This window comes from Lepidothrix coronata, unplaced genomic scaffold (assembly GCF_001604755.1).
Source record: "Lepidothrix coronata isolate B3197 unplaced genomic scaffold, Lepidothrix_coronata-1.0 Scaffold226, whole genome shotgun sequence".
Lineage (NCBI taxonomy): Eukaryota > Metazoa > Chordata > Aves > Passeriformes > Pipridae > Lepidothrix > Lepidothrix coronata.
In genome coordinates, this window is record NW_016690406.1 from 776,890 (window position 1) to 791,927 (window position 15,038).

General features: G+C 47.5%; 2 protein-coding genes across 3 annotated transcripts in view; one reads left to right on the forward strand and one right to left on the reverse strand.

Moving 5' to 3' along the window:
- The window catches only part of CFAP44 (cilia and flagella associated protein 44), a 43,433-nt gene extending 40,441 nt beyond the window's left edge, over nucleotides 1-2,992 (forward strand). The window contains exons 32-35 of the mRNA XM_017834014.1: nucleotides 462-622; nucleotides 1,395-1,529; nucleotides 2,089-2,212; nucleotides 2,817-2,992. Coding sequence (XP_017689503.1) covers nucleotides 462-622; nucleotides 1,395-1,529; nucleotides 2,089-2,212; nucleotides 2,817-2,893 — 497 coding nt within the window. The 3' untranslated portion in view covers nucleotides 2,894-2,992. The remainder of the gene's footprint in view (nucleotides 1-461; nucleotides 623-1,394; nucleotides 1,530-2,088; nucleotides 2,213-2,816) is intronic.
- A 1,006-nt stretch (nucleotides 2,993-3,998) lies between these two features.
- BOC (BOC cell adhesion associated, oncogene regulated) overlaps nucleotides 3,999-15,038 on the reverse strand; it is a 55,545-nt gene continuing 44,505 nt past the window's right edge. Inside the window, exons 9-19 of one of the 2 annotated variants that reach the window (XM_017834016.1) lie at nucleotides 12,888-13,047; nucleotides 11,887-11,997; nucleotides 10,483-10,689; nucleotides 9,495-9,676; nucleotides 8,310-8,415; nucleotides 8,002-8,124; nucleotides 7,120-7,341; nucleotides 6,478-6,704; nucleotides 5,843-5,922; nucleotides 5,025-5,218; nucleotides 3,999-4,682 (exon numbers count right to left, since the gene is read on the reverse strand). In XM_017834016.1, coding sequence (XP_017689505.1) covers nucleotides 4,498-4,682; nucleotides 5,025-5,218; nucleotides 5,843-5,922; nucleotides 6,478-6,704; nucleotides 7,120-7,341; nucleotides 8,002-8,124; nucleotides 8,310-8,415; nucleotides 9,495-9,676; nucleotides 10,483-10,689; nucleotides 11,887-11,997; nucleotides 12,888-13,047 — 1,797 coding nt within the window. In that variant the 3' untranslated portion in view covers nucleotides 3,999-4,497. Of the gene's footprint in view, nucleotides 4,683-5,024; nucleotides 5,219-5,842; nucleotides 5,923-6,477; nucleotides 6,705-7,119; nucleotides 7,342-8,001; nucleotides 8,125-8,309; nucleotides 8,416-9,494; nucleotides 9,677-10,482; nucleotides 10,690-11,886; nucleotides 11,998-12,887; nucleotides 13,051-15,038 lie in introns of both variants that reach the window. The other variant, XM_017834015.1, reaches the window with a different exon arrangement.

A 15,038-nucleotide genomic window follows, 5' to 3' on the forward strand; every position in this document is an offset into this window, starting at 1 on the left:
GGACCTTAGTATAAGTAGAGTTGACTGAGGTGAGACACTGGAAGTCTGGATACATGATTGCTATTTCTGGTTATAAACCAGAACTCCTAGGAAGAAAGTTGCTTCCCCAAAGCTATGTAAGCTTTTTTTGGCAATTTCCTCTTTTGTGTAACATCAGAAGAATGAAACAAGCCCTATTCAAAACACTTTCCCAAGAACTAAACCCAAAGCTGTGTCTAGCACCACCAGACTGCAGAAGCCCTATATAGCCTATGGTGTGGGAATGGCTTACTAGGACTGGCTTAGAGTGTGGCTTGATGAGCACACAGGTGTGATCATGGGCAAGGACAAACAGCAATACTCAATTGTGAGCTCTCTGTGGGTTTGTGTGAATTATTTATTAAAAACAAATACCAAAGAGCTCAGAGAAAAAGCTGGGATAAGGCAGAAATTCTTATTAACCAACAGTGCCCCTCTGTTAGGACTGGAAGAGAAGTGCAATCATCTGATGATGGAGAAGTTTGGTCGGCTGGTTGATTTTGAAGCAGTTCAAGCACACTCTGTTAACATACCCATGGAGGACATGAAAGTGAAAATAATGGAGAAAGAATATGAGCATTACCTGGAGCTTAAAAAATGGGAGGTAAGGAGGAGGAAAATGAGGAAGACGCACATGTTATGATGATCTGTTAAGGCTTCATTTCCCTGGAGCTGCATAGTTACACTAAAATCTTTTGTGAACATGCTCATGTTTGATTATTTTTCACTTGTCATTAATAGACTATAATATCCATCATCTTTCCTACCTCTGCTCCAGTTGCTGATGCACATCCTATTTTCTCATGGATGTAGCTGATGATCTCGTTTTACTTTCCTCAAATGCGTTGTTCTGCTTCAGTCCCCATATGAAGTTCTTCCAGAGTGCTTTTCTTTGGTTCTCAGGTAGCATTCAGCACCTACTGCCTTCTCCCACCACCTTTAGTGACAAACTGTTTGAGTACAGGGCAAGCCCTGGCTCATGCCTGGGATGCCAGTCTGTGCAGTCTGGAAAGTTCATATCTCTATCTGGGGGAGCCTAAGGCTCAGCTACTGTTAGTGCAAGGAGGCAACATGCTTAAACTGCCCTTACAGAAGGGCACAGAAGGGTACAGGAGTACTATGTACCTAATGGCTTTCTCTTTCTCACAGTTTTGCCTAACTGCTTTACTTACTTAGGCATTTGCAATATATATATGTGTGTATATATATATAAACATGACAGATTGCACTAAAGATACCGTGGATCAGGTGGTGTGTGCAGGATCAGTCTGTTGTTTACATGTCTTCTGTGACACTTACATTGTGCCTAGCACTTCTTCCTCACTTCACACTTTTCATCCTCTCTCATCCCTGCTCAATATTTTACATCTTTCCAGGAAAGAATCTTAGAACTGCAGCAGATGCTAATGAAGGTGACAAAGGAAAACACCACCAAGCTGCTGCAGCTGGACAAGTTTTGCCAGGAAAAGCATCAACTTGAAACTAAGCTGGATTCACTACCAAATGATCTGGTAAGACTCTTAGCCACTGTACTACATGCAGGTTTGGGACTGTTCAGAAATGGGTAAGGGATCATCTGGCCCTCAGCAGCTGTCTGGTCTTGCACCCTGCTCTGCTGTTTGGGCTAATAGTGGGACAGGAAGAATGGCTGCTCCAGATCTTGTAGAAAGGGAGAGTAATGAGCTGATCCTGAAGAAGCCATACGTTGGCATTTCTGTAATTTCTTACTTAGCTGCTTTCTAAGACTGAAACAAATTCATCTTATTTCTAATTAAAATATGCCTTGCAGGAATTAAAATATATTCCTTTGTTACATGGAAATAAGTCATGTAACAAAGTGTTCCAATGAAAAGTGGTTTCATTGCTCTGTACTGGGGAATAAGGCAGCCACCTGTGACAGCCTAAGTTAGTGGTCCCTCACTCTCAAGTTTCAAGTAGTTCTCACTAATGAATGGAGAAGTCATGGAGATATCCTGCTTCTTGGAAAGCTTCACTTCCCCCCCGTGAAATCAATTTCCACTGTTCATCCTCCCATGTTTTATAGGAGCCTTTTTTTTCCTCTCCTTACAGGGAGCAGAATTTCAGGGCACCCAAACTACAGACATGAAAGAGAGAGACAGGCTGGGGTCACGGCTCATGCGCATGGCTGATGACATAGCCCACCTGAGAGAGGAGATCAATCTGGTCAGAAGAGGTGGGTACTGAAAAGAAGGACTCGCTTTTCTTGGCAGGAAAGGGGGGTGCCTCTTTCTACAACCTTCACCACAGGACTGTGAGACTCCAATTGAAGCACTCCTTGTTCTTACACCAGCAATGGTAACTAACAATCCAAGTTGCCCTTAAAATTAACTGTGGCAGCAGTCATGCCCAGAGTGAGAAATGGTTTTGGCTATACAGGGGTTAGTTGTAAAGGGTTACATTTGTTTCCTCTATCAAAATATGACTGCAGCAACAGATATGGAATAAAATAAATTGCAAATAAAACTACTAAATACTGTTATCAGTCCGTTGGAGAGACTTGCACTGGACAGGTGCCCTGTGTGTGTGTGCATTATGTTTGTCTGCTCTTCAAAGAAGTGGCTGTGGAAAGCTGGATCTGAGCTTCACATGGGCAAATACAGCTTTTGGTACCTTGTTCTCAAAAATGGTAGAAGAGGTCTGGCTTAAGAGTGCATTTGTTATTGCTGAGCATCCCAGCAGGAATGGCACTGTTCTGCTAACTGAGCTAGTAAAGCAAAGTGCTATTTACTGGGAGAAAGCAGGGGGCTTTTTTTTTACTGGGGGCTCTTTTTCCTCAGGGCCTGTGGTACTCAGAAGGGTATGGAGCAGTGGAAAACTGCAGTGCAGTGCAGGATGTGGCATTTACCTGGCATGAGGAGGGTACAGCAAATGTAAAGTCAGCCTGTAACTCCACTTGCATATGCCTGATCAGAGTGAGAGAGCCAGGCTCAGTGTGTTTTCAGGTCTTACTATTTTTTGCCTCTTGCATTTAGTATGGTGGCAGCATGTGATCATTTACAGCACCTACCCTTACTGAGAAAACTTCCTTCACCCCCAGGGTGGGGTGAAGGATTATGTTGCACAGGTCTTCCAGTGCAAAGCTTCTGAGAGTACACGGGAACACTTGGGGGTTGTTGCTCATTTTTAATTGAATAGGTTGGACAACCTGTAGCTGCTCTTGCTGTTCCTCCCCCCACCCTGCCTTTTGCCACCGGTCTTTGTGTCTCTGTCTGGTTCCTTTGTTTGGGGTCCCTTCTGGGAGGCACCCGCTTGAGCTGTTATGGTGTTGTTGCACCACAATTAAATTACTTTAAGGAACCAAACATCTGAGACTCTGCTTTGGGGAATCCAGGGTTGAGGCAGTAAGGGAAACTTGTCTGACAGTGTGAGTGGGGGATGTGCAGAGAGTCAAGAGGGGCACCTGTTGCCTCACTGGAGCTGCCTACTGTGAAGGGGCTTCAGTCCCAGCAGTTAAAAGCCTTGAGTAGAGGGAGTGTGACTGCCAGAGTGGTTCCTGGATGGTCAGAGAGGAAAGTTTCCTTAACAGTCCCTTTGGAGGTGCTGAGAATCCCACATTTCCTTAAGGAAAAAAATCACTGTTATCCACAGGCCTGCATGCTGAAAGTTCCTGAAACTGGAAAACCACAGGATAGGGGGTGGGGGTAAAGGAAACAAGACTGGCTGAGATTTGAGTGTCTGGCTGCCTCCCTCCATCACCAAACTCATGCAACTGTCCTTGTAAATAAATGAAAATTTCCTCTAGCTGTGCTCCTTACTAGAAGTTTCATGTCACTTAACTGGCACAGGTAGCAGCTGTCCCTCTTCTGAGCTCAGCATTAAGGAGATTTCGCCCACTCTAACTGCAGGAAAATGTCACCATTCCCCAGGTGTCCTGCTTGCTGTATGTCTGCAAGTAAAAAAAAAAAAAAAATAGAAAAGGCTCATTCTGTGTGAGGAATTAGCATAAAGCCAGGCACAGCAAAGACTAAAGCCTTTATTTGAGATGTTAAAGCGTGGTTTGTCTTTACAGATAGGTGGCTGCAGATGGCGTGTATGTGAAGGGGTGTTTAAGTTGATTAGGCAGAGTGTGTAACTCCAGTCCATTCACAGGAGTGTGTTCCCGGAACGAACCTTCCTGTAGGGGACAGGAGAAGACCTTTTGTGAAGCCCTCCCTGCAAGAGGGTGCTCGAACTTGGTGGTGGCAGCTCTCTTTGGACCTGTGTCCAGCAATGTCTCTTGTCCAGCTGTTGCAATCCTGTGCTCTGATGAACAGCCGGTGCCACGGAGAGCTGCTGCTTTGTTTCCTGGGTCCTCCTGTGACCTTGCTGAGGATGCCTTCTGTCTCCAAAGCATTATAAAAGGCACATATACATCTATATACAAGTGCATAAATATATAAATAGGGGTGTTATACAAAAATAAATACCCTTTCTCTTTTTCTCTTTAGAATAAGTCTTTTGCAAAAGGCAGCTTGGTCCCTAGCTGGGGGGAGGGTGAGTCTCTAAAGGTCTCAGTGGTGACGGGCTGCTGTTCAGGTGTCTTGGTAGATCCTGACCCAAAGATGTGATCACTGGATTCTGGGAATGGAGATCTCCTCTGGACTGGCAGCACTCTAGTCTTTCTACCTCTTCAACTGGCACTAGGCCTAGGCAGCAAGGGCTTCCTGAAAGGGAAAGGAGCAAGAAATAATTACAATGCATGATGAAATTAGAGATGACACGGGAGGTTTTTAGTTAAGAGTTCACTTTTTGAGGAGAGGTACTCTGATCAAAGAGGAACATGTGCATTCTGAAAGTCTATATGGGAATTCGATCCCATGACTGCACAAAACAATTCAGATCCATACTACAGGTGTGGATCAATGGATCACATCCTAGGGAGATGGATTCACGTAATTTGAACACGAGCAATCAGAAATGCTTTACAGTGAGATTTCCCTTCAAGATCAGCTTCAAATGATGAGATGAAGGAGACATGGACTTTTCCAAAGTGTTCCACCACTGACCTTGGTGGAACAAGGTGTCCCGTCGAGGATCCAGGCTAGGGCATCCCACTTTGCTTCCCATTACTGGATGATGGAGGCCAACAAAGTGCTCTTGAAGGTGAGGACAGTCATCTTGTTGCTGAAGAAGCTGATGGGTGGAGTCATCTGGGAGACTATAGAGGAAAGAGCTGTCTTCTGTTCTTGAGCTGGGCAATCTGGGGAGGCAGGCAGAGAGGTTTGGTGCTGTTAACAGATCTTTCCTCCTTGAAAGAGATAACCTGTGTAACAGCCAGCTGCATCAACACAGTGACACACAGCATTCCTAAGTGAGGAATGGAAATGGGAATCTACTTGTGAGACGGGAATGAAGTGATGGGACCTGATATCCCTGATCCAAACAGCTAGTGAGTGCCACAGGAGCTGGGAGAAGTAGTGCCTCATAGGGAACATGGTAATAAAGACATCTGAACAGTGAGACACAAAGCACTCCCAGCTGGAACCCAGGCAGATTCTGGGGCAGCTGTTTATCAGTATTCAGTCATAGCTGCTTGCTTCTATCATTCTGCTTTTCAGTCTCCCATTTAGGAGTAGGAGGAGCAAAAGGAGACAGGGGAAGTAGGTCTGGGCCACCTTTACACACCTCTACAATTTAATTATTCCTCCCTGAAATCATGACAGGAATGAGCTTTACAAGAGAATTTGGACCAAGAAAGCCTAGTGCTGGAGCATGGATTTGTTTCCCAAACGAGTTGGGACAGATGGGAGTGCACTGAGGGCAAGCTTTTGTGAGCATGTAATCTTGTGGGTTCCATCCACCCCCTCCACAAGCCAGGACTAACCTGGAGGGCTGGTAGTCTTGCTGGGCATTCCCATTTTGCAGCACTCTTGCCTGCAGCAAGGCGTTGGTCTCCTCGTGTGTCTGGAAGGACAGAGAAGGATTCTTGGAGCAATACCACATTAAGAAGCAGGTGCTGTGATCTGGGAGTTGAAACCCTGGGGCAAATTGGTGAGGCTCTTATGGCAGAAGGCAGAAAAAGCTGAAACTGTTTATTTTGCTACAGAGGACAGTGAAACTGAGCACTGAAAAACTCACTTCATGCTTACTGCTGAATCAATGGGGGACAATAACCAATTTATAGTCTCTGCCAAGGCATTGCCTTGGCCTGTGTTACTCTTTACACACAGCGTCTTCAGCACTGTCAGTCCTTGTGAGCTTCGTTCAGGAGAAACAGGAACCTCCTCCATACTTAAGAGCCACTGCCCCAAGAAACACCCACTCACCAGTGTTCTGGAGACCTTCCTGTTCCCCCCATGTCTCAGACTCCACTGCAAAGAGGAAATCTCTTTTAAAAAGCCAGTGTTGTCAGTTCTACATGCTGCAGAGTGTGGCAGCCACGTCTGGAGAAGCCCTCCCACTGCAACCATGGCCTCCAGTTCATGTCAAACCAGCTCTTAACTACAGGTGTGGACATACCGGTGGCACTTCATCTGGGCTGTAATCTCGGGGCTTGGTGCTTGCATACCCCACTCCTGAGGAGGGGCAGATGCCATTCAAGTGTGCCCTGTTGGCGTAGGGCTGCCCATTAATGTAGGGGTGTCCACTGGCACGAGGAGCAGAGATGCCCCTCAGCGGCACCATGGTGTACTGGCAGGATGAGACCAGCAGCCCAGCTCCTGGAAAGCCCATGTCAATGGTTTGCTCTGCAGAGGGAAAAAAAGGGAAGTCTGAGGGAAAAATCAGAGGTAAAGTTGAGCTTCCTGAAGCTCAGCAGGGATAGCGTTAGGCTATCCTGTCAGGAAGATGTTTTGGCACCCAAAGCACTGTTGGAGCCAAATGGTGTAAAGGGGCCCTTCACTATTGCCAATGGAGTGTCCCTTTGTCCCTAGTCCTCGAGGTTCCTTTTCAACAAGGTAAGCAGAACAAGGGACAAACAGTGGCCTTTGTCTTTATGGGATTCCACAGAGCATCCAAGACCTGCCCTCTGCCCACCCTTTCCCTGCTTCCCAGAATGCACAGCCCTCACATTTTGGGCGTTTGACCAACTACACCCAGGGTCAGATCTAATCCACAGACAAAGCATATCTTTTAAATTAGCCCTCAAGAAAGAACCCTTACTCTGCTTGGACCAGGCTCTCCAAAGGCAAAAGGGGATGAAAGCCACGATGAGGAGTACAATAGAGCCCAGCACGACGCCTACAATCAAGTATGGCAAGTCACTGGAACGGGCCACCATGGCTCCTGTCCCCAGGCCACTGTGCCCACCACTGAGTGGGGGATGCTGCTGGGGGGGCACTGTGGAGGGTGGAAGACGACCCGGCAGGCCAAAAGACTTCCGAGCTGCAAAGGGAAGAGAGAGTGAGCGTTAGACACAGATACGGCAGATGGAATAGCAGCCTATTCCAGGGATTTCTATGCTGCTGTGGAGTGGGTAGACTATGGTGGCTTTAAAGAAGCACCCCTGGATGACAGGATTTCCCAGGCTGATGCGTATTGCAATACAGACAAGTCCTCTGTGCTTGGTTTACAACTTTGCCAGATCTGCTCGTGGACTGCTAAAGCAAAAGCAAAAATGAAAATAGCTTCTCCAAAACACACACTTGGGCTCAATGCTGTTCCTATCATGACAGTGTAGCTGCTTGGAAGACAACATTGGGACCTGCTTCTAACCCAACACAGGAGTTTGGCACAGTAAGAGAAAGGTAGTCCTTCTGGTTCAAGTCACCATCTAGGAACACAAAAGCGAACTACAACTCTGAAGGACAATGATGGACTCTGTGCAAGGGGTCTGTGAGTACTGCTGTGGGTACATACACATACTGATCAACAGCATGAATGACCTTATGTCTCTCTTCTCCCCAGTGCTGCCTCCATCACCTTGCCTGAGCTTGGATGACACACTGTCAGGCAGGGATGGTACCTCCCGTGCTGTCCTCTGACAGCTGCAGGCAGGGAAGGCAGCCTGCTGCACTCCCAGAGCTGCCCTGTGAAGCTGGTTACCTTTGGTTTCACAGATCATCACGTTGCTGAACTCGCTTTCGCCACCCTCATTGAAGCATTGCATCTTAATGTCATACGAGGTCTCTGGCTGCAGGTGGCTGATGGAGTGCCAGTACCGATCTCCTGAGGAGGGAACAAACACATGTGCCGTTAACTTCCTCAGGGAACACACAGCTGGCCCAGCTCTGCAGCAGTGCTAGGAAGAGTAGGCCCAGACAGCTGCCACCTTTTGTGCACAGGGCTCCTTCTGGCTGTGTCATCTTCCAGAAGAAACCAACACCTGGGACCAGTCTCTCAATTTCTCCTACCTTCCACCACGTCCTTCTTGTAGTCACTGTCATTGTCACTGTCAGTGGGGCGGTAGTAGATGTAAAATCCATGAATGGGAGTGTTGTTGTTGCTGGCTGGGATATACTGCAGAGAATGGGAGGGAGAGCAGAAATTAGTAGAGATGTCTGTGCTCCATATTGCTCTAGGTGAGGAGCAGTTTGGATAAGTGGGAAGGGACAGGAAGAAAACCTAGCAGAGGGATCTTCTTTGTGCTGCACAGTAGGGGTTTCTTTACAAGAGCTTTATACTCTCACACTTTGCTTCTCTCAGATAACAGACAAGCCATGAGTCTGGGCCTGTCACCCCAAGCATCCAGTGCTCTGCTCGCTCTCAGCAGCCACAGCCAATGATTCAGAGAAAAAATTCCTAAACAATAGTGACTCAGCTGGGGATGGGCAAACACACCTTCATCTTGACTCCAGTAGGCTCATAGCTTCCAGAGAAACTACGTCTTGCCACAAACTAGTGACCACAGTAGTCTTGTGTTTCTGAAGACAGTTCTCTTCCTCTCCCACACCCAGGGCAGTACTGTCCCCACTTCACACGTTCTTGCTGTCTTTCACACAGTATTTTATCAGCTACTGTTTGTGTTCAAATGAACTGCAGTGCCCATCCTGCCCTGTAGCAATTTCTGGCTAGAAGCAACTAGGAGAGAGGAGGGCAATATATCCCTCTGAATAAGCTCTAAGCTGTTGAAAACACTTGGAACTGGGCTTGTGATCCAAAAGATCCTGCCCACTCCTAAAAATCCTCTGGGGTGGACTGCTGTAAATGATTTTTAGCACTTAGGACTGCTATCCAGCAAGTCAGAGTGAAGGACATATCTGCTGGAAACTACTAGCACAGACAGAGGTGCTAATGGATTCCAGGAATTTGGCCAGGAGAGCAAGCAGCCACCCTGTGCGTTGTTGAACTGTGCTTGTTGATCAAAATGGTCAAGACCCTGAGGTTATCCACTGAAATCTTCCTGTATACAAGGAAGATGCCCTTCTGTGAGGCCCAAACCCAGTCCTCATTTGGTGGAGGCAGCTATTGGATCCCTGATCTATTTGTGCTGGTGACAAGCTTCACTGTGGTAACCTGGAAGAGGTGTAAGCTGGGCAAGTAGCTCCCACACACCTTCTTCCTGCACATGCAGAGATCTCGGCCCCTACAAACCTTACCATCCACTTCAGCATGATGGTGGTCTCGTTGATGGCATCTGTGAAGGTGATGTATGGCCCGGCCACAGGGCGCTCGTAGACCCGGTTGCTGTACCCAGACACCACATATGGCCGAGACGCCGCACTGGGCTCACTCTCTCCCAGGATGTTCAGTGCCCGGACACGGAATTTATAGGATGTGCCTAAGGTGAAAATGGGAAATAAAAGAGTTGCAGAGACTTCTACTGTTAGCACAGGCCTGTCTGTGAAGAGGGGCTACATCTTGTCCAGAAGGCAAAGAGCCTACAGGGAGTTTGTAATTGAGGTATAAACACTGACTGGCCACATTTCAGCCATGTTTTTGATGGAGCCTGCTTTTATTTGCCTTCCCCAATTCCTATCTGGATGGTCTAAAGGTCAGGTAGCAGTTTTGGATTGTGTGGGGTTTAAGAGGTGCCTGAAAGGATATCCTGACCTGAAAGCAGGTATGGAAAGGTGTCCTTTCTCTACTACATGTGACTTAAGTACATAAACATCAGTTAAAAGCTCAAAGCCTAAGTAGTTTTTACTCAAACATCATTTTACTGGTCTTTAGGTTGGGGTAGTTATGTCCCCTCTTATGCTGTCCACCTCAGCGATGAAATCTTTTCTCATGTGAAGCGCAATGGGAATTGTGTGCCCATCTGTCTTGCCTGTGGCTAAGGAAAGCTCTGTCCTGTCTAGTAAATGGAAAAACCAAATGCCTTTAAGTAACTATATCCTGTAATGCAGAAAAGCATGTTTAAGCCTCCTTGAGGGAGGTCAAACCTACGCTGGTCTTTGCAGCTGGAGAAATTGGAGAAGCATCTGCAGCTTTTTCCCCACGCACCTAAGGCGGGAGCCAGGGAGGCTTTGTTTTGCTCACACCCGCTGGGGCTTAGCATGATGTGATAGATGGATAACCATCCTACAGGGACTGTGCAGCCTTCCTGCAGACCTCCAGGAAGCAGGGAGGGGAACACCTGCCTACCTTTCTCCAGGCCTGGTATTTCTACAGAGAGGCGAGACGGAGGAATGTCACTGGTGGCCAGGACCCAGTCTCCCAGCTTCTTCAATTTCTTGTATTCCACACGGAAAGACTGGATGGGGAACCCGCCATTCCCACGGGGGATCCAGGTCACATACACAGATGTCTCTGATGCCATAGATATGGTTGGACGGTCTGGTGCCTCTGGAGCTGCAAAAGGCACAGAAGGCCATGAAACATATCCTTCTTGCCCTGTCTGGAGGATCATGTACCTCAGAGGTATGCGGGTGAAGGACGACCTGCATTGCACCAACCCACATGCTCTTTAAATCCTGAATGCTCTCTTCCCTCCATCTCTTCATTAGAGCTGGCACGCCCAAATCCCCACTCCTTTCAGTTTGTGCCTACAAACACCTTTTACTCCTGCTTGCATCTTGCTCCTTTCCCACTCCCAGCTCAAGTAGGATGAGACAAGGTTTGAGGTGGGCACCCCCATCATGGGAGGGAGAGCAGTGAGAGGTGTGGATGCAGGGCTGGAGATGGAGCAAAAAGCCTGGCTGTGACCAAGGGGAGATAACACTGGGGACAAAAAAGTGTAGGAGATGAAAACAAGAGAGATTGAGAAGAAACAGCTGAGGAGGAAATACGGAAAAGTTCTAAATTGGGGAAATACAATTTGATAGGAAAATCATCACAAGATGGGAGAGAAAGAGATGAACGAATCTGTGAACATGAAAGAAAAGGCAATACATGATTGTACGGGGGAGGCTGAAGGATGGGACTTTACAAAAAAGATATAGACTGAAGGAGAGAATTTCACAGAAATTATAATGGCAATAGTAATGACAGACACAAGGTAGGAAACAATAAATTGGAGAAACCAGTAGGGATCTGATGTTTCTCCAGTGCAGCAAAATACCCAAATGGAGCACCCTATACCCCTACATGGGCACTAACCAGCCCTTATCAGGCCTTGGCTGAGAGGGGAGGATGCCAGCATACGCAGGGACTTGGTCCTCTTTCCTTCCTCACACTCTGCCAGCACCCATCAGTGCACTGCAGTTTGTTGTTCCTGTACCCTGCGCATTCACAGACTTCATGGCAGGGCTTTCTGAACCCTCCATGTGAAACTCAGCAAGAGACAGAGAGTTTCTGACAAGTCATTGCATTAAAGGTGGGGCCAGGCAGTAGGATCTCCCTGCTCTCCTGAGACAGTCTGCCAAGGGCAGTAGCAGGGATGTTCAAGAAGGACCTCTCCTTGTCAGGAGGTAGAGACCACCCACAGCATTGCACAGTCTTGATTTACCCAGTGGAGACTTCAAGCCCAGCATGGCCTGGCCACTACCACCCACAAGAGATCCAGCACCCCTTGTCCTCCCTCCTTGCCCCATTCCAGGAGGGCCTTACGGGACAGACGGCTGTTGTCAGACTGGTTACTGCTCTGAGTGCTCGTGCCTGGGTCATCCCTCTGGATTTGCTGCTCTTTGCTGGCAACAATCTCTGGTTTTGGGCGCCGACCTGTGCAGAAGGGAGGTGGCATCACTGACATGGAGATGTGGCTCAGAGTTAATTTGTGATGAGATGAGGAAAGAAAATATTCCCAGCCAGGATGCAGAAATAAGTACTCTATGGACTCTAGAGGCCCTAGGGATTCAAAGCACTCAGCCAGCAGGCAGGAACTAAAGCTAAAGGGGCAAGTTTGTTAAACTGTTAATAGGTCTCCCTCATATTTAATTTTCTACAACTTTTAATTGGTTTTCTTGAAAACCAAGAAAACCTAGATTTCTGCCTTGAGAAGGTAGTAATTAGCACAAGATGGGGGCCTGAGGGGAGATGTGAGCAAGCCCGTGACTATGGGGAATCTTGCTACAAAGGGAATGACATTCTCCACACCTGCTGGAGACATGCAAAACAGCCAGGGGACAGAGGGACTTCGTGTGGACATTTGGAATATCCTTTTAGTGACAAAGACAGTGCAGCACCCAGCATACTGTATGGGAAAGCTTGGAGTTTCCTTTAGCACAGGAGAAACTTTTAAAGACAATTAGACGAACACCTGTTGGGAACAATTCCCACAGGCTGATTGTGTCTCCAGGCAGAGGATGGATTAAACCTCTTGACATCCCCGCTAGACCCATTTTCTACAGTTCTGCAGGTGTTCAACTGAGACACAGAGGGAAGAAGGGACTTGTTTCAACCCATACAGAGGGGAAGACCTGATTTTCCCCATCCTACCTTCCACTTTTGCTCTGACAGTCACTCTAAGCTGAGGGCAGATGGATTTCCAGAGCAGAAACGGCCCTTTTGTCCTAAGCCTGGTGCCTGTGCCTCAGGGCTGGGACAGGATGTCTCCGAGGGGCCCTCCCCTGACTCAGAGCAAAACACCCAGGGAAAGGTTTGACCTTTACCAGTCCGGAAGGTCACCATGGCCGTCTGTCCCTCGCCAGCACAGTTGTGAGCAGCCATCTCCACCTCATAGAGGCTCCCAGGGTCCAGCCTGGAGAGGGTCAGGCGGTGCTGCGAGGCTGGGACATCCCTCACTGCCCAGCTGTCCGAGGCATTGGCGACCTGCTGAGAGACCAACACAGGCATTTCAAAGCTGGGGGCAGGCTGGGCTTCTCGTAGGCACTGAGCTCAGAAACTTTCACAACAGGCTGTGTATCCACCAGGGCTACCTGCCCTGCTTGGAGGCCAGTTCCCTGTCTGCAAAGGAGGGAGATGTTTCCAGCCTGATTTTGAAAAGCTGAAGGATTCAGGTGTATGTGGGAAAAGTCACCCAAGCACCAGGGTGTTGTCTTGACTCCAGAGGTTCACTCAGCCGTGTTCTGTCTGCTGGTTCCCTCTGATACTATGGCTCCTCAATGGGTGTAAAGCCCGAGAGCAGGCATGCCCCACAAAAAGCAGCATTAACCAGAGGATTGAGCTGCTTTAGGGAGCCAAATTTCTCCTGCAGCCCAGCTGCTGAGCTGCTCATTTAGACACTGGCAATTTCCACAGGATGAGGTACCCAGACACTGCTTTGGTCATCCAGACCTCAATCATCTGATCAACAGCTTTTTACCTAGTTTTATCCAGCCTCACCACTGGCACTTTCAGGCTGAAATGAAGAACCATAATGCTGGAGCACAGGTTCCTGCAGGAAAGAGACTGTGTATGGCCATGGCCCCGAGAAAGGCTTGGAAACACAGTTTGTTTTTCAGTGATGCCCTGATGCCCCATGTGGAGGTGGAGAGAAGGTGGACCTTCCTCCTTCTCCCCAGCTGCAAGGATAATATTTTTGCAGGCAAACAGGCAGGACACTGAAGTGACCCGATGCCAAAAGGAGCATTAGTAACGCAGGCAACGCAACAAAACGGAAATGCCAAGACTCTGCTGTATCATTCATCTTCTCCAAGCATTTGACACTGACTGATTAATGCCTGCCTCATTTTATTTTTATTCCTGAACCCGCGAAGTTGTGGGGCCAGGGAGGGGAGCCGTAAAGGCTGCTAATATCCAGGAAAGAAAAAGAGAAATTCTTAGGAAACAAAAATAAGGGCTGTGTGGCATCTGACTGCTTGGAGGCTGCTGAGAATTTAGGGGCAGTGCAAGAACAGGGAGAAAAAAAGAGACATCCACAGATATTTTCCAGAGAAGAAGCAGACTCTTGCCCAGTACAAATGTAAGTCTCCTGTCTGTAGGTTTAACTTTCCTTTCAGCCATCTTTTACACAAAGAGCCTTTTCTTTTGTTGTTGAATTGATTTCTTCCCTCTCCACACACATGCTTTTCCAGTCAGAAATGTCAAAACCAGATCATTATATAACCTGATCCTAAGGATCTCAGATGGAAAGACTCTTTCTAAACAAGTTTAAGGGTTATTGGGACTAATTCCTTTCCACACAATCCTTAAGCATGCCAAGAAAGAGTCTCCAGCTGAGAATTTGGACTACACTGAAAACATATTACTGCAAACTGCAGTGACCCATGGTGACCTCCACTGCCCTACGGCCCCTTCCAGGTGAAGCGCGGAAAAACAAATCAAATATGGACAAACTCCAAGCCTGCAAGTTAAGATCACATGCAGAATTGGTAGTTATGTGATACGCCATTGGGGAACAAATCTCTTCTTGGCAGACAACCAGAGCCAATAGTCTGGTGAGGCTTTAGGCATCTTTGTTTTTTATTTAAGCTTGCTCTATTGTGTTCTTGTGTTGGCATCTTCTGCCTTTGTTTTAAAAGGCTCTCTAAAAAGACAGCTGAAATCCTCAGCTTAAGTTTTGTTTAGAAAGAAATTAAGGATTATAACAGCCTACAATATATTTTTACAAAAATCAAACAATTCCAGGAAAATAGATACATATATTGACAGGTACTTGAAAACAGTGGCTTCCCTTGCAGTGGCTGGGAATCCAAAACATGCAGTCTGGCATGTTTTTGGAATATACTCAAACCCTTCGGAGTCTGAGGCAAAACCTGCCTCTCTACTGCAACTCCCTAACTACCCAAAGGAAAGACAAGCAGCAAACAGATAAATTTAAGCCACCTTCTTCCACTTACCCCCAGCAAAATGGAAAGCGA